The sequence below is a fragment of the Euprymna scolopes genome, chromosome 15, assembly GCF_053919585.1.
Source record: "Euprymna scolopes isolate OS-2025 chromosome 15, ASM5391958v1, whole genome shotgun sequence".
Taxonomy (NCBI): Eukaryota; Metazoa; Mollusca; class Cephalopoda; order Sepiida; family Sepiolidae; genus Euprymna; species Euprymna scolopes.
In genome coordinates, this window is record NC_136496.1 from 126,307,679 (window position 1) to 126,334,915 (window position 27,237).

Genomic DNA, 27,237 nt, shown 5'->3' on the forward strand with positions numbered 1-27,237 from the left:
TTTTTTTTTTTTTTTTTTTTTTTCTGGCCTGCGCTGCTGCGCCGCCTGCGTCAGTTGGTGAGAGAGAGAGAGAGAGAGAGAGAGGGAGGGGGGAGGAAACGTATTTATCAGCAGTAAATTTGATCAGTTAGCGAAGGTGACCCGACGAATTTTGGTGCTAGTTTTAGAGTTGTTTGTTTGTTTGTTTGTTTTGGGACTGTACTTCGACCTGTCGGTATTCAACAAACGTAGACAACTCACATAAATAAGCATCACACACACCACGAGACACGGAGTGTGATAAAACCGGCGAGTTAAAAAAACAAAAAAAAACAAGGTGTAACTTCGGTCATCCATCCAATTTAAGCCTAAGAATAACAGCAAAAATGGTCGGCACCTACTCGACAGTTGCCATATCAGGAAGTTGTGGAATGGTCCTAGGAGCGACTCTTTACGGCTATTATTTATGCCGGAAAGCTCATTCCAAGAATGTTTACGAAACTAAGAAATCCGTCGATGAGTACATGCACTTCCATTACGGAACCTTTGCCGAGACTGCACATGGCAATTGGTACAAGGAACACACAGTCGATGATGGGTTTAACTTCCCCGTCCGATGTGCAATTCTTTGTGCCAAACATTCTACACCAGAGGTAAAAGGACATGTTTTTAGGGGTGTTCGTGAGGTTTCAAGTTAAATTACAAAAGTTTTGTCATAATTTGAAACTTCACAAAAGCTCCTTTAAATAGATAACATTGCTTTTTAACGGAAACTCAATTTTTGTTTCCAAGAAATACCGTACTTTTTTCCCCCCAATACGACTCTAAAACGAAACCCGATTCTTGTCTTAGAATGTTACCAACTTAGTTGTGATTTTATAGAATCACTCCCATCTCCTGGGCTCCAATTTGGTGATTTTTTTTTTTAAATGAGTTTTTCGAATATCCTAATCCTTAAGTTAACCTTAAATTATAATTCTAACTTTTCGTTTTTAACGACGCAAGAATAAGTCGGTTTCAAGACGGGAGTGATTCTATAAAAATACCAACTTACTAATATTATACCTATTTACTATGCCTCCCCACGGGACAGAGTTAGACACCAGGGTCGTTTTTTAACGTGGAGAAAAGGTACAAAAATAAAAATTGTCTCAGTCGTGAAGGATTTCTCCTCCACCGAAAGAGAACAAGAAATGGAAGTGCAGCATCTGAAGAACAGATACTACACTTTGATCTTTGTACTGACTTTTTTGTTCGTTTAGGTAAATAACCTTTTTCGCAAGCTTGTAAGAATGTTAAGATCTTTTTCATGGTCAAAATAAAATCAAAACTAGATAATAACTTGCTAAAAAAAAAAAAAAAAAAAAAATAGCTTTTATTAACTTGGGTAAAAAAAAAAATAAAAAAACGTGTTCGATCGATCACGTGATTACGTTACAATAATTAAATGTTCTTTTTGAAATAGAGTGAAATGAACAAAAAAATATTTCCCTTATTTTATTTTAATTTTTTTGTTAAAAATGGTTTTATTCTATACACTTTAATTTTGTGTTTTAAAATATCTATCGGAGCGTAAAATTACAATTAGTAGTTCCCATCACTAAGAAAAAACAAAACAAAACAAAAACAAGCATTCCTGGGTTCAAAACCCGCCGAATATATATATATATATATATATATATATATATATATATATATATATATATATATTTTTTTATTACATTTTCATCCCAAACAAGGCAAATTGCCACTTTGGTGTAGGGGGCTACTATCAGGGGAAACAACTACTGGGGTACTATGTAGGGATTTGGGCAGCAAGGTGTCGGTTCACGTTAACCTACACTGATGATTAAATAAGTCCCTGTTGGTAAGAATAATTAGTGTTTATTTAGAAATAGCAGTACTGTTGGGGAAGCAGGGACCTGGAATGGAATTCCAGAGTCTTGCGGTTCTGGGGAAGAAACTATTGGAGTAAAAAGATCTTTTACATCTAGGGATCTCTACAGTGTGGGGGTGGGATCTAGTAGCCTGTCGGGTTTGTCGAGAGTGCTCGCGTCGTGGGGGCACAAGTGATTGCAGTTCGTCAGAGCATTCACTACTAAAATACTTGAATATGTCAACCTATGTCACAGTAACATGTATTGAGCGAGTTTTTAACAGTATTTTATCCGGTTTTTTATTTATAACATCTTTTCCCAAACTTACCGTGTTAAAGAGAGGATCAGACTCCAGCTACCAGCTTGAATGTTCCAATACATCGGTAAACACTGTATGGTTTTCGAGCTGAATAAACATGTTACATTGAATAAAAACACTAAAAACATATCCAATTAGGTAGAAAAGTAACTTATCTTGCCTTTGATAACATTTATTTGTTATATATTTGTTTGACAACTTTTTCGAATCTGTGTGTACAGTAATACAAACCCACAAAACAAAATGATTATAATGAAGTTTTTGGCTTTAAGATGGCTGCCGGTGAAAGAACATTATCGAAAAATGAGGTAAAAAAAAAAAAAAAAAAATACTGTTAGAAACCCACCCAATATATGCCACGGCAACATATTGGGTTGGTATATAACAGTATTTTGTATAACTTTTCACTTTTAATTCATTTTTTTCCAAACTTCACGTATTTAACGGTCAGTTCGTCGCCATTTGTCTTTTTCATATATATCGATAAACACTGTATGATTTTCGAACCGATTAAATGTTTTAAAGTAAGTTAAACCACTAAACCTTTCCAGATAGGCAGAAGAGGAACTTTTTGCCTTTGATAACATTTGTTATATTTTTTATTTTTTGACTACTTTTTCGTATGTCTGTGGATTGTGAAGCAAACTCATAAATGCCGTCTTTTTTGAAGAAAAAAAAATGCCTATGCAGACTATAAACCGTGCTGAAATAATGTTATTTAGAAACTCATTCTTAACATGGGGAGGATGTTTTGTAACTGTTCTGTACGTTCACTTAATAATTTAATCAAACGGTACCGTAAAACTTGAATATATTTATATCACGGTACCTTCTCCAAATAAGTACCACAAAGAATTTGGGACGCTGAAAAGTACACGACAACCACTGAAGTTTTGGAATGTTCTTGAGTCAAGCAGCCCCCACCCCCATCATGTTATTACTGATAATTTTATTTATTTTTCTCATCAACTTTAGTTTGTTCGAGATAATTCTAAATTAAAATTAATTTTTTTTTTTTGTACCTCGTGTATTTATTACACTTAATCTGGTTATATTGAAGATTTCAGCTTTAAGATGACTGACATTGAAAAATTCTTGAACCAGATTTGGTTCAATTGATAATATAACCAAACGATGCCGTAATAATTAGCTTCTAATCCTCTGTCAATGAAGCAGGAATCTTTCTAGACTGAGACAATTTTAATTTGTCTCCATTCAGAGTTCTTCTTGGCAAATGAATTTCAACTCTTTACTTGGTGTCTAACCTTACACATGTTTACTGGATGGAGACTTTTTTTTTTTTTTTTTTTTTTTTTTTTTTTTTTTACATGGTAGTCACCACTTATCAAGGCCCAGAAGCCACTCGAGGATAAGGGTTATTGCGTGGACAGTAATCAATCGAATAATATTGTAGTAATCGTTAGTAATGGAGATTTAATAAAGTGCCTTACTTAAGGGGGCGGTTTATCAGGAATTTGTTTGGACTTGAAGACATCCAAGTTGTAGTCAGGTAGGAAACGGGCAAACGGAAGAGAGTTCCACAGGCGTGCACTTCTAAGAAAGAAGATTTGTTCATGAAATCTACGTTTTGATTTAGGCACAGATAAAGAGTGGGGAAAATTATTGACAGTGGTTTCAGCTAGACGGGTGTTTTTCGTTAAATATTGGCAGGTGGGGGGGGGGGACCAGAGATTGGAGCTCAGATGAGCACTTGACATGGAAATAATAAAACAAAGACTGGCTCGCAACGTCTCTTCTGTGGGAGAGACGTTGCAGGGAAGAAAAAAGGGCATCCCCCCCACTAAGCCACGAAGTCTATTTTGTACTCTGTCAAGGCAGGATAGGCTGTTTTTAGCAGCTCCTGCCCAGATGTGGCAGCAGTACTCCATCCTTGGACGTACTTGGCTTTTATATAGATAGAGAATTGCATCAGCAGTGAGATATCTTCTGAAGCGGTAGAAAGATCCTACCATTTTTCCAGCGACCTTGACAACTGACTTGATGTACGTGTTCCATTTCAGATTAGGAGTAAAGGTCAAACCCAGAAGCTTGTCAAAATATAGAGCCTCCTCATGACGAGAGCCATCCATTTCAATTGATGCCAGATGCGGATCAGAGCGTTGATGATGTAAAGATAGGAGTTGTTTTTAGATGCATTAAAACTAACTAGCCACCTCTTCCCCCACTGTACCACACACTCGAGATCAGAGGAGAGAGAATCAGAGAGAACTTTGTCATTTACGGCCTTTGATGTGTTGCCATAGATAGTCATTTCATCAGTATAGATGCCAACAAATGATTTAAGTATGTGTTTTGGGAGATCATTGATGTAGATCAGGAAGAGAGTTGGGCCCAGGATGGACCCTTGAAGGACTTCAGCATTAATACTGTGGGCCTCTGATTTCTGCCCATCAACCATTACTCTTATGAGCCTATCAGAAACCATTTAATAATTAAGAAAACATTTCCAGTTATACTGTAGCTGAAAATCTTGTAAAGTAGGCCTTTATGCCATACCTTCTCGAAGGCCTTTGATATGTCGAGCAATTGCCTTAGAAAGGAAGCCTTTGTCGAGAGATTCATTAATCCTATGAGATATAACCATTAGCACATCTGTAGATCAAGCGGAACGGAAACCATATTGCATGTCACTAAGATGGTTATTTCTGCCGCGGTGGTTGACTACTTCTTTATTTAATATGAATTCCAACAACTTACACATGACACACAGGAGACTTATTAGTCTGTACTGAGAGGGAGATGACTTATCACCTGAATTCTTAAATACAGGGCATACTGATGAGGTTTTCCAGGATGTTGGGAAGCACTTCTCCTTAAGGCAGTGCTTAAACAATTTTGTAAGTATGGGGGCAAGTTCTAGTTGAAGCTTTTTCAACACTATAATTGGAATGCCATCAAGGCTAGTTGCTTTACTGGAATCAAGGTTCTTGATTAGCTTGGCGACCTCGTGCACAGATATTTGTATGTTGCATAGCGTGTTGTCTGTTATAGGTGGAAGTACTTGGAGTTGATGGCCTTGGTCGCATAGGGTAGAATTAGCTGCAAAGTTCTTGGCAAATAGTTTGGCTTTGTCTGATGCTGACGAGATGACCAAGTCCAGTGATGATGGTTGGGATAGAATGCACACTTCTGTTCAAGGCCCTGTTTGCTATTTACCAAAACTGGTGGGAACCAAGCCACTGCTCAGCTATATATTATTATCCGTGTAGGAGTTATTGAAAAAAATCGATTTAATAAAGTTATTTGCATATATGCGCGAAAGCCACCAGATCTTGTTTGATATTTTTTTTTATTTAAAACCATGTGATGCAAAAAATCCATATTTCTTTATTTTTTATTTTCTGTGAATTTTCAATTACACTTGACTATAAAACGAGTGCGCGTACAACTAAACATTTATTTTATATACCTTTCAAAATCATGGTAAGATTGTAGATTAACACTCGCGACTGCCCTCCTCCTTAAAAACCACAAAAAAAATTGTATTTTTAGCAATTTAAAAATTTGATGGAAAGAATATTTTAGAATTTAGAGTGGGGGTCACTTTTTGTATGTTAATTGTACAGTGATCCTTTATTTTTGAGCCATTCTAATTTTCTAGGGAAGTTACCCACTTTTTTACTATTAACCCTAAGTTTGAGTGGCAAGGTAATAAAATCATATGTAATCGCCTAAGAAAGATACCCTCCCTAATCCAGAATTCTGATAGCAAAAAATAATAAAAAAAATAACTGCACTAAAAATCTAAAGTAATTCAAATGAGATATATATGGAACTCGTACATCCATTCTTTTCTAGCAACTTTTTTTTTTTTTTTTCAGTGTTTAAGCATAATTGCTTGCTAGAGGTAATCTACAAAGTTATCAAATTATTTCCAATTTGGCATCTTAATGCGGTAATTGACAATAATCTGTGTTTGTGTGTGAAAATTAATATATAGGTGGCTTTAATTCCAAAACTCTGCCGGTCAGTACACCAAGGTCAGTCGTTGACTGTTGTTTAACTGAACTTTACTTTGACTAAAGTAAATATAGACAACATTATTCTTTCTTTTGAATAAACATCATTTGATATTTAACCGACTAAATCCTATTTCAATCACGTAAATTATTTGGAGCAAAGTGAATTCTGTTGTCATGTCCAGTAAAAATAAGATATTTGGACATTGTCCAAATATCTTATTTTTACTTTAATCTTGCTTATTAAAAAAATAAAAGAAATAACGCACTTAAGTTATAGAAAGTTTCATTGTAAGCTTTTTAAAACTAATATAATTGCTTTTCTGTGAATTGTACAAGTTTTATTTTTTGCTTTAAAAATTGTATCAGTAAAATATCGATTTTTAATCGATTCCTACACTGTAGGACAACTTATCAAAAATTTAATGTTTATAATTTTTATTTTATTATATTTTTATGGGTTTTAAAACGATCATATGGCTGAAGGGGTTAAAAACCAACTTTTGCTTCATTAGAAACCAAACTCGTTTCGAATTTTTACACAACCATAATATTACATTCAAGGATACATATTAAAGATTACCAATCAAACTGTCAAAATAATATTGCAACAAAAATAAAAAGGTTGCACAGTTTAAAAAGGGCAAAATAAAAGTAGATTCTCGAGCAACACCGGATAGATTATCAAGTAATAAATAATTAAATGTTTACAGCTGTCTTTGATCGTAGTTTTAAAATTAATATAGAATGATAGGATAAGAAAGGCTAACTTTAAAATCTTAAAATGTAAAAAAAAAAAAAAAAAAAAAAAAAAAAACACTTTCCTCGAAAAGTGGGCATGGTTTAAAGTTCTGCAACTTTTCATTTTTAACAAAAGTCGGTGCTCAAAAGCAGACGTCAATTTTTATTGTTCAAAAACGAAAGCAAATTATTTAAGATGCTTTTGGAAATTTTTTTTTTTTTTTTAACGTATTACTTTTTAGCAAATTAACAATTTGAATATTTATATTTCTTTTCAAAGAAAAACACTTGAAAGGGGTAGCAATCAATTAATAGATAAAAAATTTGTTGAGTATATAGGTTGAGAAGTGTCCTCACACACACACATTTATACTCAATAGAGAATTGCTTCTGTAATAATAATTAAAATATATTTAAGCATATTTTAAGGACAGGCGCCCCTTGCTAATTAAGCAATAAATAATCATAATTTGCCGTTTTATCACATAAATGTAGAAAAACTATGGGAAACTAGTCTGACACCTGTGCAGTCCTTACAGCTAGATACTTAGAAAATGTGACTGTTAAACTTCTCATAGTGATATGAACACGATGAAGAGAGTAGCATCCTTTGTTGAAATCAGTGTCTCCCATTATGCCGGTCTGAAACGGTCGAAAGAGAAAACTAATACTTTCACAAGGAAAGTTGTCACCACTGGCAGCAATGAGCAACTCATTTTGCACATCTGCTCCAATACAACTGCCTGCTGAAGTCTAAAAGAAATTCGTTTAGTACTAAGTGAATTGCTTCAAACATCTCCAGTATCCAAACAAACTGTTGACAGATCATATTTTCAGATCTATCCACGGCAATAATCTAAAAATAAGCATGTTAATATCATTCTCTCATATAACTGTAAAAACTATTAATGCATAGGAATGCGAGAACCATTATTTTTTTTTTTTGTGCCTTTGTTAGTTTCATTCATCTCTCCAAATGCTACTTTTTGAATTTACATAAAGGCCAAATTCTTCAATGAAAAGGAAATATGTGTTAATCCATGTGAGTGATCTCCCCCTGAACACTCTTCCAGGTGGCCTCACAAGTTCCAGACTAAAGTTGTGAGGCTGCCATTATTGTTTTCACCCTGTAGTTTGTAGAAGAGCACAAATAGAATTTTCTCTCTTTATCTGTTATTGGTGTGCTTACATTTTTTTTTTCTACATATTAAGTCTTTTATTTCTGTATTAACGATAGCCTCATTCATATATATTATTCCTTAATTGGAATTCATTTTTGAATCAGTTGGCCAAAACATCGTGAATAAACAATTCAATAAAAGATGAAAAACAGCAACTAATAAAGATGAGACTAGTAGTCCGAAATAAAAAATAAATTAATAGCCTCATTCATGTCTCAAATTTTCATATTTTTAAATCTTGTACAATTAAGTTAATACTAAAATAGCAATTATTTATTAACTTGTTTCTATTTGTTCTTTGTATGTCAATTTCGATCTTTGTCAAGCTTCTACCATTTTATAGCAAGTACTAAAAAAAAATCGCTGCATTTGCATGAGAATAAGTAACTGTGATGAATGTATTTACATATAAATTGGATTACATTTGATCCAACTTGACTTACTTTCTCAAATGTGTAATCCCACAAAGTGACAAATGCTTTTACTAATAGAATAGTGGTTTTATTTGAACAAACTTAAAAAAAAAAAAAAAAATACATATATGTATTGTAATCAGCTGCGGCTGAAAAATACATTGTAAGAATTAAAGTTATTCTTTTTATATTACAAATGAACAAAATATGCATATCAATCTTTATCTGTACACTAGCAGGCTGCTGGCATTGGCCTGTCATAACATATGTTAAATATGGTATCTTGATTAATGCATATTTCGTTTTTATTATACTAGCGGGAGGTGGGGGGTACCCGGCGTTGCTCAGATGTGGTGAGGTGTGGTGGGTGAATTAAAACATAATGAAAAATAAAGACTAAGTGAACGTAATAATCCTGTTTAAATATTATAAATTTATTTTTAAATCAGAAAAAACAAAAAAAAATAGGTGAGCATGATGCAAAATAAAGAATAAACAAACGAAAAAGAAATATAAATAACCCTGTTTAAATGTTAAAACTTTTAAAAAAATCGGAAAAACAAAAAAAAGCAAATTTGATGGCATAAATAACTGTTTGAATGTTAAAACTTAAAAAAAAAAAAAAAAAAAAAAAATCGGAAAAACAGCAAATGTGATGAAAAAAAAATAGCTTAAACAACCCTGTTTCAATATTAAATCTTTAAAAATCGAAAAAAAATATCTGATATCTAGGCTCGAACTTGCAATCTTAGATAATGATGCTGCCACTATGACTGGTCTATGATCGTGTGAACGAAGTTAGTTTTTTTTTTTTTTTTTTTTTTTTTTTTTTAATATTCCAGAAAGAACGTTTTTTGCACATGCATATTTATCATGAAGGAACGATTTTTTTGTGTCCCCCTCCCTGTAGAAAAGTGGCAAGTTGAGGGTGAAGGAATTAATGTTTTTAGTCAATTTTTCGATAATTGCCATCTGAAGGGTCAAGCTTCAAAAATACCGATTTCGTAAAAATCCATCGCCTTTGTGGAAAGTTTTAGGCATATATACATAAATATATATCGAAAGAGGCTTGTGTTTACTATAACCTTTTTATACAAATATAAATCATGTAGAATATTTGCATGAATATAATTTCACGTAATAGTTAAAGATGATCATCCTATATGAAAACTGAAAAAACTAATAGGGAATTAATTAAAATGAATGTTTAAAAGAATATGCAAATTAGCTAAATCTTTTGGAGATGAATGCAATTCCATGACCCATATATAACAAAGTTGTATTTTCTTTTTAAATAAATAGAAAAGAGGGGTTTTAAAATAAATATCAATACACAAAAAAAGCAAATTTATAGAGGAGTACTAGCGTGGATACCCAACATCACCAGAGTCGACATGATGTTCGGTTTGGACGCATCTGCTATACTAAGGATATTGAGCAGGTTTTCATTATATGTCAACTCCATCATTACCCCAAGAAAAATTTTAAAAATAAAAGAACGAATGAAAACATGAAAATGTACCCCCCTCCCCCCAAAAAAGTATGTGATAAACTCTCCACCAGATATTTTGGCAGAATGGATATGAAGAGAAAATGTTCTCCAGATATTGATTACCTTTTTATGACTATATACCAGTTTAAGTGAATTTCTTTAATGCTGCCTCAGTCTAGAAAGATTTGTCACAGTATGTTGCAACGAAAACAAACTGTAAATAATTCAGTTTCAAAAATACCAAAGTAGAATTTGTGTTAACTGAAATACATGTTTTTATGTTATAAAAATGATGAGTTATGACTAATTGTGTTATTAAAAGAAAAAAAAAAAATTAGCAGTTACGATGTCAAAAAAATATTTAAAAAAAAACAAACTAGTAAACAAAATGTATAACTGAAAGTTTTTTTTTGTTTTTGTTTTAAATAAAGAATCGTAGTTGATTTGGATTGTTTGTTTATTTTAAAATAAAAATCCACTGGACCAAAATGTTAATTGCGAAATCACGTTGGAAATTATTTTATTTAAACTAATTCCAAAAATAATGCTTGAAAGTTTGTGAATAATTTTTAGTTTGATTATCCGCCAAAAAAAAGAGTTGGCATCCAGAGGAAATAACTCAAATTAGTTTATTAAAAAAAAAAAATCGATGTCAGTAAAAATAAATTAAATGTTATCAATATAAATCAAATTTAAATAATAAGCTTAAATAGAACACTTAAAACAATTCTCTCACTATAAACAATAACTAACACACCGCTATTTAATAAAATCGATTTTCCTTAATGTAATATGCAAATGAGGTGACTCTTATATTTTGCAAGAATCCTACTATATATAGAAATTAATGAAATAATAAAGTATTGGACCTTTTGTATATATTAATCAAATTGTGAACAAACAGGAATACGAATTTGTGCCTTCAAGTTTCAAGACTTTTGCATGAGCATTTTTATTGATAGTAATCTCCTCCAGCTGCAATGCACTTGTATCGTTCCAACAACTACTGAACGACCCTATGGAAGTCCTCTTGTGTGAGCATGTCAATGACCCTTTGTCATAGCCTCCTTTATCTCCTCAATTAGACAGCCTCTAAGGTTTTCTCTGAGCTCAGGGAATAACCAAAAGTCACAGGGAGCAAGGTCTGGACAATAGGGAGGGTGAGGAACTGTCTTGATGCCATCTTGGTCATGACATCTTTCTTTCTGATCCTCTCCGAGTGCCCTTGAGACAAACTTTGTGCAAATCTACATTTTCAATTCCTTGTGAATAATTGCGTACAGTTCCCACACTGACATCAACGGTGCACTTATTGTCCATAGACACATGATGGTCTTTATCCATGAAATTCTTTAATTGGCCAATAAACTCTGGAGTTTGAACTTCCTTACTCCTCTTTATCTTTCATCATCCCTCACAGACTCCCTGCCTTCCTTGAATCTCTTATGCCACTCAAAAACTGATGCTAAATTCATGCAAGATGGTCCAAAAGCAGTCTGAAGCATTCCATACGTTTCTGTGGCATTTTTTTCCAAGTTTAAAACTGAATTTTATTGCATATCGTTCTTCTTCTAAAGTGTCCTTACGTCCAGATTGCATTTTTGAAATTTACCCGTTGTGACAATCGGGCTTTAGTAGGGTGTATTCCAATTTTGAGCTTGAAATCATCAAAATTTGTCGGTCATCTCAGAAGATATATAGCAATAACATACTGAATTTTCAATTGAAAGCACCTCATATCTCAGATTATTTTTAAAAAGTTCATTCGATTAGACTTGCTTTCTCAAATTTGTAATCTCATAAAGAAAATCGTAAGCATGTTAACTATCCTGCAATTACAATCTCACAAGAAACTCATGGACATCACATGATTTTATTCATATAATTTCTACCATGGCAGTGCACATTATTTCTCTTCATAACTATTGCTGTTTCCTACATGTTACGTTCAACTTACAAAATAAATTACAATGCTCCTTGGTCTTGTATTACATTCTTTACATGTTCCAGAATGTAATCAATGAATAATGGATTAACAGAAAGATTCAGATTATGAGACAAACTCAATAGGTTAACATTACATAGAAATTGCTCTGCAGAATATCGGATTGATTTAACGAATGTCTAACCCTGCATTCCTATAAATCCTCAAATGTAGATAACCACAATAAGTTTCTTTAACATTCTTTTTGTTTCCTTTGCTTTGAAAAAAGAAAAACACAACTATGAAACTCATACTGTCTGCTTATCTCTTACAATATACAAGAAAAGCTAAAACATCGGACATTTATTTACTTTATAATTCATTGATTTCATTTCTCTGCAGGTTGATTGTATTGTTGAATGCACACTGGTATGGATTCTGTATCTGCCATAACTAGAGTTATCATAACTTATTTCTTAAAACTACTAGCAAACCATTCTTCTATATTAAGCTATGCAGACTAAAAGACGACTTCACCATAATTAATGGCTCCATACAAATCAGGACACCAACTGTCCATTCGTTTACGTAATGACCAAATAAAACATTTTAAATGCTGATTACTTTCTACGTAATAAATAATGCACTTGTGTACTTACATTCTTTCTTATTAGTTTTTCATTTCCTTTGCTATTAAGAAACACTTTAACAATGCTTACGTATTTTTTTATGAAAATCTGTTTAAACTTTAATAACAAAAGCAGTTAATCATTTATTTGTTTACTTTACGATTTGATATCAAGTTATCTTTTTTTTTCTCATATGTAAAAATTTCAATATTGTTAACTTTTCAGGAAGAATATTTGCAAACACAAACTGTCTTCCACAAACGACCCAGGATTAAATACAATAACACAAATTATTACTGCAGTTGGTCAGTTCGCTTCAGTCACGAATGAAGAAAGTATTTTAATAACTTATTTCTGACAGGATTATTAATACAATTTAACAAACATTAGGAATTTTTTTTACATTACTATTCGTCTTTTTAAAGCAATTAAAAAAAATATTTCAGTTTCTTTTATTGACTTTTTGTGTACGTATAATGGAGCAATGGTGTGACGAGTAGTGTGTATGTATGGGTTCAATACATAGCAACCATTTTAGAATTGAAAAGGAGAGAAAAGCAAAGAGGAAAGAAAGTGAAGAAACTGAAAGTTGGGTGGATGATTTCCTTAGAATGAACTGTGGCTGTTTTGATTGAAGGGAATTTATCAAAAAATTTTTAAATATAATAAAAACAAAATTTAATTTTGTGATACCTAATTCAAGTAATGAAAAATGATAAAATTTTTCAAATATAGTACAAATTCCTTAGAAGAAATGGTTTATATCTAAAATAAATAGTGAGATATGATAACAATCTGGTCATGGTTCAAAGGTTAAAGCAAAAGGTCAACCACCTGCAGTTCCTGCTGACAGATTAGGCATTGTTTGATTAGCTAAGGTGTTGTATGAATTAACCAATGAGAAGGCAGGATAGAAAAATCTTTATGAACAAAATAATTTTAGTAAGCTTTGACTTTGGATGACAGAATGAAGATGAGAAGTAATTTGATCCTCGATCATGGCAGCTGGAGGTTTAGTTAAGTACCTATATTTGCATATCATTTTGAGGAGTTAGGAAATTTTTACTTATGAAGTAATAAAATGTTTTTTTATAAAGAGTTATTTTACTTTTTAATTAACACAATAAAATTTGTTTACATTTTGAAATTCTTCTTCATTTTGGCATTGTTTTACATTTTGGAGATCTTGAAAATATTCCAAATTAGTTTTGTTTTCAGTTGTCATGTAAAAATAGCTTAAAGAATAATTTTTTGAAATGTTCTCGCCTGCTTAAGCTATACATTTTTTCATTTCTGTACTTACCCATCCAAAACAAGGCACTATTTATTTATTGAATTGTTTAACTAGCAGGACCTGTGTTCCAGCATTACCCAGGTAAAATATAAAAGAATAAGATTTAACTATTAAAAAATCTGCAAAAAAGGAATTTTATAATTTTTTTTTTTTTTTAACAATAAAATGAAGTGTGGAAACCATATTTAATGTTTTAAGGATACTTATTTCCCCTACCTGCAAGCTTAAAAATGAAATCTCGGTTCGGTTAAGGTAAAAAAAAAAAAGCTTGCTTTGTATTGTGTGGAATTTTTTAAGTTCATTATCGTCAATTTTACTTGATCAAGCAGGAGTATTTTATTGATTAATTTTTATTTTTTATGATTAACCCCAAATTATAGGGAAGTGAAAATGTTACAAAATGAATTCCTCTCTAAATTTCCTGTAGCAAAATTGAGAAAACCTTTGCTTATACACATAAACCCTCCACTATCCCCTATTTAAACAGTAAAAATAAAATTAATCAAACAGAAGGCATCTTGAATTTTCCCACCTGAACATTAAGAAACCGTTCAGTTATGTTGAATTAATGGTAGTTGTTTTTGGAGTGGGTGCTCAGTACTCATTAAATTTTTGTTGGAAAACGATCTCCTACATTAAAAAGGAAATATTAGTGGCTGTTTGTGATGGAAGGAATTTGTCACGAAAGATGAGTGTAGAAATAGTTATTGTAATAATAAAAACTAACTACAAAAAAGTCATCCAATGCGATAATTCGGTTATGTCCCTGATATATTTTGCTAAAGAATTATTACTAAACCAAATTGTTATAAAAATATTTTGTGAAACTGTTATAATCTTTATAAACTGATTAGATGTAAATAATTTGAAATTTTTAATTTGTTCAGAATTTTAAATTACTCTTTGTTTCATTTTACTTTAGCTGAAGTTCTCAGAAATCCAGGGGGCCCCCTTCCTGGGACTAACACTTGTAGATATTCGATTATTCCAATTAAGTTCTCCTTTACCTCTATTATATTAAGTTAGTAAAGAAGTTGAGAACATAATTTTAATCCCCCCCCCCCCCAATTGACCATTTATATAGTAGGTTGAGAGAAAGTGACCAATTTGTGTGAAAGAAAAGTAAGATAATGGCGATGGATTGGATGGGAACTGAATGACAAAACTATTGAGGTTGTTGAGAAGCTTTATTACCTGGGTTATACCATTGGGGCATAAGATGGAGTAGGTGCTAATATAATTGCAAGAGTTATTAATAGCAGAAGTTACTTGAACTTCTGCTATTAATAACCGACAGAATGTTACAAGCATGTGGCCAGTGAATAATAAGGATAGGCATAGCATGGAGAGAAATGGTAACGATGGGTTGAGATCTGACTTGTGCAGAATGGCCATATTGCAAGACTGGATGAGAGTTCTTGGGTTAGTGGATGTAGAACAGTTAAGATAGCAGTTCCAGCTCACGGGGAAAGGCTAAAAATATTTAAAAACAGATGAAGTTCAGAGAAAGAATGAAGACGATTTTTAAAAATCTTAAACTTGTGCCAGCCTATAAAACTGAGGCTAAATTGAATATGATGAGACGGACAAAAAATATTAACAACACTCGTTCGATGCTTTGACATTTTTCAACAAGAATAACTTTTTTTTTTTTTTTTTTTGTGATATGGAAGTTTGAATGATTTTCATTAAAAAAAAAATATCTATTCTTATGTTGACATTTTGATATTAATACATTTCTCTAGTTCAATAGTCTATCTTTAAATGACATTATTGAGACAAAAAGTACATCAGTTTCCACATTCTTTGTATGGGACTGACCCCCCCCTCCCCAACTCTTTTGTTTATTTTATTTTGTTCTGTTTTATGATTAATTTTTATATGAATTAAAAATTCTTATGCAAAGTTAAAATTTATACTATCATGCAAACACTACCTTGTTTGAATATATGGTGAAGTGACAGTTTTAGTCATTTAGAACTGCTTTACTGCTCACTCATTTTTTACCAAATTTCAAACAATTATTCCAATTTCTAGATCACCTTCTCAGCTATATTGTCACGAAAATTTTTAATATTCGTTCAGTAAAACAAAAATTATGAATTTACTGATGTTCAAAATGGTAAAAATTTGTAAAAAAAATAAAACTGAAATTAAACAAAGTGAATTTATTGGAAGCCTGGAAAAATCATGGATTACAATAAAAAAAAAATATGAGCATGAAAAGTAATATGGTTAAGCTTAAACATGGAAAGGAAAAGGACAAGATATTCTTATAAAAAATATAATAAATTTATAACTTAAAATATTGCAGCATTAACAATTTTTCTTTTAAAATTCAGGTTAACATATATAATCAATTCTTAATGCTGCAATATTTTAAATTATAAATTTATATTTTTACTAGAATATCTAGTCATTTTCTTTTCCATGATTAAGCTTAACCATATTACTTTTCATGCTCGCATTTTTCTATTGTTATATATAAATTTAGGAATTTAAAATTCATGATTTTGAAAAAGTCAAATTTTAAATATAAAAATTTTATTGTATGCAAGACAAAGAATACAGTATAGTAAAATATATTTCCTTAACCCATGAGTTTTCGATGTTTATACATCTTGGAGGAAAAATATTAGCAAATAATATAAAAGGTTTGCACCTGATTTGCTAAAGGTAATAAACATAGAAAATTAAATTAAATGTTTTTAAAGTTTTTAAATCATTTTAGCTACATAGAATAAGGGAAATTGGATATTGATGCAGCAAAAAAAAATAAAAAAATAAAAGGGCATTGAACTTCAAATCGAAAGTGTATGCTAAATCCTGTAATGGAAGCTCCTGGTATTCGGCAGGTAAAAAGATCCAACGCGTATTGTAATAAATCCAAGGTAGTTGGTATCAATCTAATATATACATATTTCCACAGTTTTTCTTTAGTTTGATTGGATATCCGGCAAATCTTTGATTATATCAATCCGGTAAAATTTTCTCCATATATCAGTTTCAAAATTCAGTTGAAGTTTTCAATCAATTTGTGAATAAAAAACTAAGATATCCATAGACAAGCAAGTAAAATTAAATTAAAATTAAATTAAATCGCTGGATTTGCACACCAGTAGATTTATTGTATTTCATTATTCTGAATAATTATATATATATCTACTAAGAGTCACTTTGTGTGTGTGTGAGTTTCTTCCTCATAGGTTCTGAAATGGCTGAGCTTTTGCAAATTTCACACAAAGATAATTTATGTCTGGCAGTGTCCTTAGATATGTTTTGTACAGAAATTAATCAGATAAAAAAAAAAACCTGATCTTAAAGTCTTTTTCTTATAGATAGAATAGAAGAATTTTTACAGGGGAATATTTTACGTTACACCAACTGGTGTTACATAAAGAATTTTTAAAAGGAATATTTTATCTATAACTAAAGTTATAACTGTTTAAGATTGTCAAGCCCAAATATCAGCTGACATGATATTGTAAACAAACACAGAATTTGATGAACAACATTTATCATTATTTTATTTGTTTTTACAAATTAGTCCACCAGGAAAATTATTCCTTGTAATATATAAGTCAATAGAGGATTAATTCAATAATACATATGCAATCTGCATAAATTAAAATATCATGTGTAAACGTATTATACAACCGGGCAATGCCAAGTGGCCAGCTAGTGTGTGTGTGCGCGCACATACACATACACACACATATATGCTAATAGATAAAACTAGTACAACTATCTGGCATTGCTTATAAAGGGTGGTTAACAATTAAAACACGTTTTTAATTTTCTCTTTACTTCTCTTCCCCTTGCTCTCTCTCAGCTGGTTCAATATAAGAAAAAACAAAAAGCTGACTTACTGCTTAACCTAATTTCAGTGTCTCTTTAAAATTATTACTAGTAAGTATAAAATTTAATTTGGTCCCAGAATATTGCTTTTTTTTTTTTTATTAGTTCCCCCCCCCCCCCGACAAAAGAAGGGTGGACCTGTAAATTCACCCTCGTCCATTCGTCTGTTCGTCCATTCGTCTGTCCGCATTTTTCTCAATAACTACGCCTTGGAATCTTTTGAAATTTTGTACAAATATTAAACATGATATGAGTGTAAAAAAAAAAAAAAAAAAAAAAAAAAAAAAAAAAAAAAAAAAAAACACAGAACCGATTTTCCGGGAGAATTCCGGTTCCCCCCCCCCCCCCCCTAGGGGTGCCTTTCAGGTTAAAATGGCTAAAATTGACACTTTTGTGCTTATTTAAAAACATTGATGCCTTGGATTTTGATAAAAATTTTCTGAAAAGTTGTAACTGATTTCTATATAATTTTGTTTGTCTATACTTCGCGATAACTCTTGGATGTGCCCCAGGGGCTCTTTTAGGGCTAATAAAAACACTCCATTTTTGGGACTTTCTTTGTATGTCTACTTAGCAGTTTTGCATGGTGCTGAACTCAAATTTAAATATTTTAAGGCCTTTGGGGCTAAATGGAGAGGGGAGCAATGATGGACTTGGTCATTTCTTTTTTTTTTGCATGGTGCAGAACTCAAATTTACATATGTTAAGGCCTAAAACTGCACTGTTCGTTCATTTTAACCAGGATTTGATGTCTCCTGGGAACTCTTGGGGCTAAATTAGGGGGATGGCAAATGCTGACTTGGTCATTTTTTTATGCCTTGTTCACTGTGCACTCACAGGACTATACATGCTCACTTGTTTTAACTAAAACCAGGGTCACATGGACTATGATATAAGATTTGTAAGTATCTCATGTAGCTTCTGATCTTTAGTCACACACACACACACACACACACACACACACACACACACACACACACACAGAATTATGACTTGTCTTTGTACAAAAGACAATATGTGAAAACAATATTGCTCCCCACTATCAAATTTGAAACTCTGAATCCTGGGCAACTTCGAATTTCTTTGCTAATTTAAAAATAATTTAACTTGTATAATAACAAACAGCTTCCACTGTATTCTTTGAACTGTTATCCTCATCTTCATAGTTGTTTCAGCCAACTCATCCTCTGCCCCTCTTCAGTTGGTTAACTGTGACAGGATAGGAATACTGAATCTTAATAACTGTATCACCAATAATTACTGCCTTCCATAGTTGTCTTACCATGTTTGGACCAGCTAATCCTCTGATCTGCTTTGGATAGGATTGAAACCACTATCTTCAGACAACGCTCACCTGCTTACCAACTTAATACCTCTAATCACTGTGCCACAGACCCTGAAGGATAATCAAGATTGGGTTTTGTGGTCTTATAAATCCAATTTTGTGTTGTCTGGTTTTCCATTGTCGGGTCCATACTGAATGGTATTATATATTTTATTTATTTTTTTTGATCTATGAAGATGTAGATAAGTCTGTAACAAAATGAATACATAAATTAAACTTCATCTCAAAGGATTCCAAAAAATAAAAAAAATATATACGCTGACATTGTATTTTTTTTTTTTTTGTTCTTCCTTTGCACAAAAAATTTTTCAAAAGCCGATAACTTTCATGTATCTACGAATTGTATTTTATTTTTTTATTTTTAGTCCGATTCCACCGAACCTCGTCGTGCCTTAGATATTGGTTGCGCAGTTGGCCGTTCTACATTTGAATTGTCGAAACATTTCGATGAGGTGATTGGGATCGACTTCAGTAAAGCATTTGTCGCCAAATGTAATGAAATAAAAGATAAGAAACAACTCAGCTACACCGTCACAACTGAAGGAGATCTTGTTGAAAGTGGCACTGCTCAGTTGGATGCTGATTTGGTAAGTTTGGTTGATTTCAAACAATTCACAATGGATCATATGACGTGCCTTCAATAAGTTTCCAAACTTTGTACACGCATTTAAAATTGTAGACTCTTGCAAATTCAGTATGATTATTGCTAATTTTTATGGTTTCAGGTTCAAATGAACAGCTATAGCAGGAATTGGAATACACCCTACTAAAGCCTGATTGTCACATATAGTGATTGCAAAAATGCAATCTGGACATGAGGACATTTTAGAAGAACAATGAAAAAAATGCCACAGAAACGTATGGAATGCTTCAGACTGCTTTTGAACTATCTTGCATGAATCCAGCATCAGTTTTTGAGTGGCATAAGAGATTCAACAAAGGCATGGAGTCTGTGAGGGATAATGAAGGGTGTGGGAGGATAAGGATAAGTATCTATAGAGATAACAAGTGCACAATTTGATGTCAGTGTGGGAATTGTACATGATTATTCGCAAGGAACTGAAGATGCAGAAGATTTGCATGAAGTTTGTCCTAAAGGTGCTCCATCCTTGTCACCGATTGTTTGACCAAGATGCGCATCAAGAGAGCTCCTCACCCTCCCAGACCTTGTTCTCTGTGACTTTTGGTTAATCCCTAAGCTGAAGGAAAACCTTAGAGGCTTTCCTTATGAGATAATTGAGATAAAAGAGGCTGTGGCGAGGGTCATTGACATGCTCACACAAGAGGACTTCCATAGAACCTTCCAGAAGTTGTTAGAATAGTACAAGTGAATTAGTCAGAGGAGATTACTCCGAAGGGGACTAGAGTTACATGTGTATACTATCAATAAGAGTACCCATACAAAAAATGTCTGGAAACTTGTTGAAGGCCCCTATAGTTGGGAGAATCTCGTCTCAAAGAATTACTCCCCTCCAACATGCATGCTTTCTCTTAACAGCCATGTTTTTTTGATCAGATGTGTTAATATGACGTTTCCAAATTATTGAGATGAGAATTGGTTATTTGTATTATTTGGATTTATCGGACTACTGTTCTCATCTTGAGTGTGATTTTTCACAACGTTGCAGTCGATATGACCACTGATCTTCTTCAGATATATCTTGTTGAACTCTGGAATTTGGACAGAATTTTGAGCAGAAATCTTTATTTACTTCATGGGTAGTGTGCTCTCATTCCATCCAAATTCCTGAGTTTGACAAGATACACCTGTTGGAGGTTACATCGACCGAAACGTGAAAATCTCACTCCAGATGAGAACCGTAGTCTGATGAATCCAAATAATACAGATATATTAATGTTTTAAACTTTTATGATAGAAAGAAAATGGAAATTCATCTCCATTTAAAATTATTTTGCCATTGGCTACTAACATTCTAACAGTTTCATGTGTTAAGTTTTTTAGTATGCGCTTCCAGAAAAAAATATGTCTGGAAACAGTTTTTTTGTTTTTATATTTTATTATCCAGTTAGCCATTCTTTCTTTGCTTAGTAATTTCAGCTTAGCAAAAGGTGACCCTATTCAGTTAATGGAGATTATATAAAGGCCTAAGGATTTTTTATGCTTATTTAAAATTAAACCCATTTTCCAAATAAAAATACAGAAAAATCTTTTTAAAATAAATGTGCATAGATATCCTGGAATAAATGTTATATTCCAGAAATCACATAAATTGATAAACTAGTTTTATTTTTAAGTATGAAAATAAGCAAAAGGGAACTTTTCTGTTCCCATTTTGAAAAAAAAAGGGGGAGGGGTGATTAGTCCACAATAATTCAAACTTACAAGATCAGCCTTGTAATCCTAATGATTTTATATTGATCACAAAATATTGTAAAACGATTTTCTTTATAAAAATAAAACTATTTGATCAATTTGTGATTGTTGGAATATGACCTCTTTATCCCATGACAAGTCTATACGTTGGGAAGATTTTTCTGCTTTCCTGACTGCTAGAAAACTATTTAATCACTTTGTGACATTTTTGATAGGTCTGTACATCGTAAAGATTTTTCTGCTGTCTAGATTTTTCAAAAATAGGTTTAATTCTAAATAAACACTTTTTTAAACCCTGACTTCTGAAAAATTTACCCCCCCCCCGGTTGATCTGGAAAGTTGAAAAAAAAAGACTAACTCTGAAGTCGGTTAAACAAAAATACTTTAGATTCCATCAGAAATTTCTGAATCTTAATCCTCTTTTCTTTTAAGGTGTAGAGCCTAATGTTTTTCCTTTTTGGTTGAACTAGAACAAAAATTCTTCTGGTCTAGATTATCCAGCTTAGTGTTAAGATAATATCGTGAAAAGGTGGTGCAGCATTCATTATGTGTAGCCATTCCAACCTAATATTTTTATTTGGACTTCGAATATTGTTATTTTGAATATTTGGTCAGTTTACTTTTTGGGCAAAGTATCCCCATATCTGGGTAACCTGACAAACCCCTATACAGAGGGACCAAAGGCACTTGAAGGTGGTTTCTAGCAAGCATTCAAAATTTCTTTTTTTTTTTTTTTTTTTTTTAACCTATTTTCGTATTCATGTATTGTACTTGATGACTCCAATATTCAATTGCTTTTATTCTTTCGATGACAGGACCCAAGTAAAGTCAGCTTTAGAGTTGGAGATGCTTGCAATCTTCCAAAGAATCTTGGAAAGTTCCATTGTATTCTTGCAGCTAACTTGATATGTCGTCTCTATGATCCATACCTGTTCCTCGAGCGGTTACCGGATTTATTAGAAGTTGGTGGTATTTTGGTTCTCACGGCTCCCTACACATGGCTTTCTTCTTTCACACCAAAGGTAAGTGATAGTTTCTATGTTTGTGTTTTATACTCAAAATACAAAAGCAAACTGAATGAAAAGCTAACAATATTCATTAACAACCTCCCTGATAATATTGTGTCAGAGATGGGTATATTTGATGATACACCACTTTATAAACTGCATGCGGGAAGAACAGATGTACACAAATCTAAAACAATGGCAAAATCCTTAAAAATGACTATAGTGGAATCGGGCCATAAATGGTTGGTAACATTCAAAGCTAGTAAGACTAAGCTGCTCTCTTTTAACAATTATAAGACGCCTCTTCAACCACCGATATCCATGACCAAACACACCCTACCTGAGAATTCCTCCTTCAAACTCCTTGCCTTAACATTCACAGACAATATGAACTGGAGCAAATACATTGAGGACATTGCAAAGGCTGCTGCAAAGAAGGTGAGTTCCCTCTATCGTGCTAGAAGATGACTCGCACTTGAAAGTATCCTGTACCTCTATAAAGCCACCATTTGCCCATGCATGGAATATTGTTGCCACATCTGGACTGTCTCTCCCTCTTAGATAGGACCCAAAAATGTCTGGGATCTGATAGGTCCCACTTTGTCGACTAAGCTCCAACCCCTATCCCATTGCTGCCATGTTGCATTCCTGTGCTGGTTTTGCAAGTATTTTAATGGAATGTGCTCTGATGAACTCATTGCACTTGTGTCTCTCGACATATATAGCCCTGACAAACCCGCTTAGCAACAAAATCACACCCCTTCATTGTTGAGGTTCCTAAATGCTAGAAAGTTTTCTACTGTAGTAGTTTCTTCCCTTGAACAGCTAGACTTTGGAATTCCTTTCCTGCTATCTGCTTCTCTAACTGTACTGATATGCAGAAGTTCAAATAATGTAAATCAACATCTTGTTAATCTTTCCTTGGCATGGTCTCAAATAGTAGCCTCTTACGTCCAAGTGGCTGCGTTTGGGGGGGGGGGTGAATGTGAGTAAAAAAAACAAGAAAAACGTTTAAATAATTGAGGTTTGATTTTATTGGCTTGTTATGTTTGAATTGGGCAAAGAATTCTGTTATTGCTTTTAAGACTTTGGTTTGGCTATTTTATTGTATCAAGTTGTCCAGAAAACTTTAGCTGTTATGTTCTGACATGTTAGAACGTGCTGTAGCAGTTACATGAGGTACTTATTTTGTTTATATGTACATGCAGTATTGTATGTGTAAGATTGTGTGGTAGTTGATGGTGACTGTACAGACTCAAAATCAAGACACAGTTTGGCACCAAAAATTATTCAAATGAGTTCCAAAGTTGATCGTCTCATTGTTATCTCATTCTCGTCATGTTAGAAATGGCTTGCTGAACTGGAATTCCAGGATACAGGGTTCACAACAAAAGCAAGTTTATCGAATTATGTTCCAGCATTCTTTTGAATAAAAGTTGATGCATATTTAGTAGTGGAAATGTTCTTCTTGAAAGATCCTTTTCTTATTCGATTTCAATCAGATGCAGCCAGATACAGCTAACTCTAACCTCGCACTGTCAACTAAGCTCATACCACTGTCCCATCAGCACAATGTTGCCATTCCTATGCCCATTTTACAAGTATTTTAATTCACTGTCCCACTTGCACTCCCTCGATGTACATACCCTCGATAAACTCGCTTAGCAACAAAATCCCACCTCTTTACTGTATCCTTTCTACTCTCATAGCTTCTTCCCTCAGACTGCTAGGTTTTGGAATTCCTTCCCTGTTACCTTCTTCCCTGATTGTGCTGACATGCAGAAGTTAAAATGTAATGTAAATTGACATCTCGCTCATCTCCTAAACATGCTCTCAAATAATATTCTACGTCCGATACCATGCACTGGATAAGGCAAGGCAAGGGAAGGGAAGGCAGTAGCCCTAGATATATCTAAGGCTTTCGACAGGATATGGCACGACGGTCTTAGGAAAATCAGATCCTATGGTATTACTTGATGAATACTTAACATAATTAAATCCTTAATTGTACGTCTAAACAATGATTTAAATGCGGGTGTATCTCGGGTCGATCTTTGGACTTTTATTATTTCTGATATTCATAAAGGACCTTTCTGATAAAATAGTCTTTTAGGTGGGTATATTTGCTGATGACACCATGCTCTATAACAGGCATGAGGGAGAAAACAAATGAACACATATCCAAGACAATGGCAGAAACCCTAGAGGAAGACCTCCAGTCTGTAGCGGAATGGGGGTCAAAAAAGGATGGTAACGTTCAATGTTGCCAAGACCGTTTCCTTTAATTACAAGAAACCTTTTCAACCACCAATAGCTATGGCTAAAGATACATTACCTGAAAGTATTTCGTTCAAACTCCTCGGCTTAACGTTCACAGGGAACACGAGTTGGAACAGATATATTGAGAGAATTGCCAAGGCTGCTGCAAAAAAAGTTGGCTATTTCTGTGCTAGAAATTTACTTACGCCCGAAAGTATCATGTACCTCCACAAGGCCACTATTCGTCCATGTATGGAGTATTGTTGTCACATTTGGGCTGGTGCATCTGCTACTAATTTCTCCCTTCTGGACAGAGTTCAAGAGTCGCCAACATGATAAGTCCTGAACTTCAACCTCCATCCCATTGATTAAATGTTGCATCCCTTTGCCTGTTCTTCAAGCATTTTAATGGTGGATGCTTCGACGAACTACAATCCCTTGTACCCCCTCGATGTAAATACCCCTGACAAGCCGCAGGGGTAGCTTGGATAAATACTTTTGCAGTTTTAACAAAAGAGCTACGATAATATCAGGGCGTCTCCATTAATGTTGAACATCCACAGAATGCCGACATCAATACATTACATAGGAAAGAGTTCGCTGTTGAATTTCCACAGGTCCCGTTATTTATTCTTTGAAATATACATATATTCAATGACTCACCCCTTAAAACTTCAAATACATGAACACGATTTTAATGATATTTTAACCACGTGTATGAGACGTAATTTCCAAGATTTTCTTCCAACTATATATTAGTGGGTAAAATTAAAGGGTGGAGGGGATCAATAATTAAAAAAAAATATAATAGGGTTTTATGAACATAGTGTTTCTTATTAGATAAAAAATTGTTTTTTCTGCTAGTATATTCTATGAGAGGTACTTCAAAAGGAATGCCTCCTATTTTTTATTCTACCCAAATGGATCAGGAGATTCCAAATTGCATTATTATGATGACTGAACTTATGCATTCATGCCCTGAAAGTTTTCTCTTTGTTGCAGATATTGACAGTATGAGACTCTAAGAAAGCAACTCCTGTTTTGGATGTTTTTTTTTTTTTTTTTACAAGGAGGTCACCACTTATCAAGGCCCGGAAGCCACTCAGGGATAAGGGTTATTGCATGTACAGTACGTTGTATGTTAGTGTTGAGATTTCATAAAGCGTCTACTTAAGGGGGCAGTTCATCAGGAATTTGTTTGCATTGGATTTGAAGACATCCAAGTTGTAGTCAGGTGGTAAACAGGTAGACGGAACGGAGTTCCACTGGCGTGCTGTTCTAAGAAAGAAGCTGTGTTCATGGAATCTACGTTTTGATTTAGGCACAGATAGAGTGGGGAAAATTTTTGACAGTGGCTTCAGCTAGACGGGTGTTTTTCGTAAAAGATTGGCGAGGGGGACCAGAGATTGGAGCTCAGACGAGCACTTGCCATGGAAATAACGATAAAACAAAAACCGGCTCGCAACGTCTCTTCTGTGGGAGAGAGGTTGCAGGGAAGAGCATCCCCCACTAAGCCACGAAGTCTATTTTTACTCTGTCAAAGCAGGATAGGCTATTTTTAGCAGCTCCTGCCTAGATATGGCAGCAGTATTCCATCCTTGGACATACTTGGCTTTTATATAGATAGAGAATTGCATCAGTAGTGAGATATCTTCTGGAGCGGTAGAAGGAACCCACCATCTTTCCAGCGACCCTGGCAACAAACTTGATGTACGTGTTCCATTTCAGATCAAGAGTAAAGGTCAAGCCCAGAAGCTTGTCAAAACATTGAGCTTCTCCTAAGCGAGAGCCATCCATTACAATTGATGCCAGATGGGGATCAGAGCGTTGATGGTGTAAAGATAGGAGCTTGGTTTTAGATGCATTAAAGGTAACCAGCCACGTTTCCCCCGCTGAACTACATGCTCGAGATCAGAGGAGAGAGAATCAGAGAGAACTTTGTCATTTACAGCCTTTGATGTGTTGCCGTAGATAGTCGTGTCATCAGCATAGATGTCAACGAATGATTTAAGGATGTGCATCAGAAGCGGAGATGCATCCTTGAATTCTTGGCAAAAGTGCATTAAGAATGGTGACTGTAGAAAAATAAATTCTGAGGCATAAAAGGTTGCTTGTTTTAATGGTATTGCTCCCATTTTTATAACTCTTAAACTTCTTGAGTTAAAAAGAATTATGAGGCTTTACTTTTGGGATGACTTTTGTAAGAAAATAAATTGCTGTTTTGTTTAATAATTTTTATTTTCTTTCTTTCTAGGCCCGATGGCTTGGCGGCTATTTAAATGAAAAGAAGGATCCTGTCCGTGCAATTGACACACTCAAAGAAGTTCTATCCCCACATTTTGCCTTGATTAAACAAAGTGATATGCCGATGATTATACGCGAGACGGAACGAAAGCATCAGTGGACCATGTGTCATGTCACTGTATGGCGTCGGTTGCCCTTAGAATCTTAACATCTGCTACCTTTATACTTCACTTTTTTTTTTTTTTTCCTTTTGTTAAAAGATGACGCTTTATCTTTTCTACAATTGCCGGGTATATTTCAATTATTTGGGATTTATATGGTTCACAAAAAGTTAATAAATTTATCTATAAATTTAAAAAA

General features: G+C 33.5%; 1 protein-coding gene across 1 annotated transcript; it reads left to right on the top strand.

Moving 5' to 3' along the window:
• On the top strand, positions 1–27,237 carry LOC145294119 (uncharacterized). Its single transcript, XM_080141221.1, has 4 exons — positions 1–632; positions 19,398–19,619; positions 22,183–22,389; positions 26,888–27,237. The coding sequence occupies exons 1-4, from the start codon at positions 366–368 to the stop codon at positions 27,083–27,085; spliced, it is 894 nt and encodes a 297-aa protein (XP_079997347.1). The 5' UTR covers positions 1–365; the 3' UTR covers positions 27,086–27,237.

Excerpts from the sequence above, each read along its gene's own strand:
- LOC145294119 (XM_080141221.1), top strand. The coding sequence starts at position 366 with ATGGTCGGCACCTACTCGACAGTTGCCATATCAGGAAGTTGTGGAATG. Across the intron at positions 633-19,397 it reads CCAAACATTCTACACCAGAG|TCCGATTCCACCGAACCTCG; the intron begins GTAAAAGGACAT and ends TTTTATTTTTAG. Across the intron at positions 22,390-26,887 it reads TTTCTTCTTTCACACCAAAG|GCCCGATGGCTTGGCGGCTA; the intron begins GTAAGTGATAGT and ends CTTTCTTTCTAG.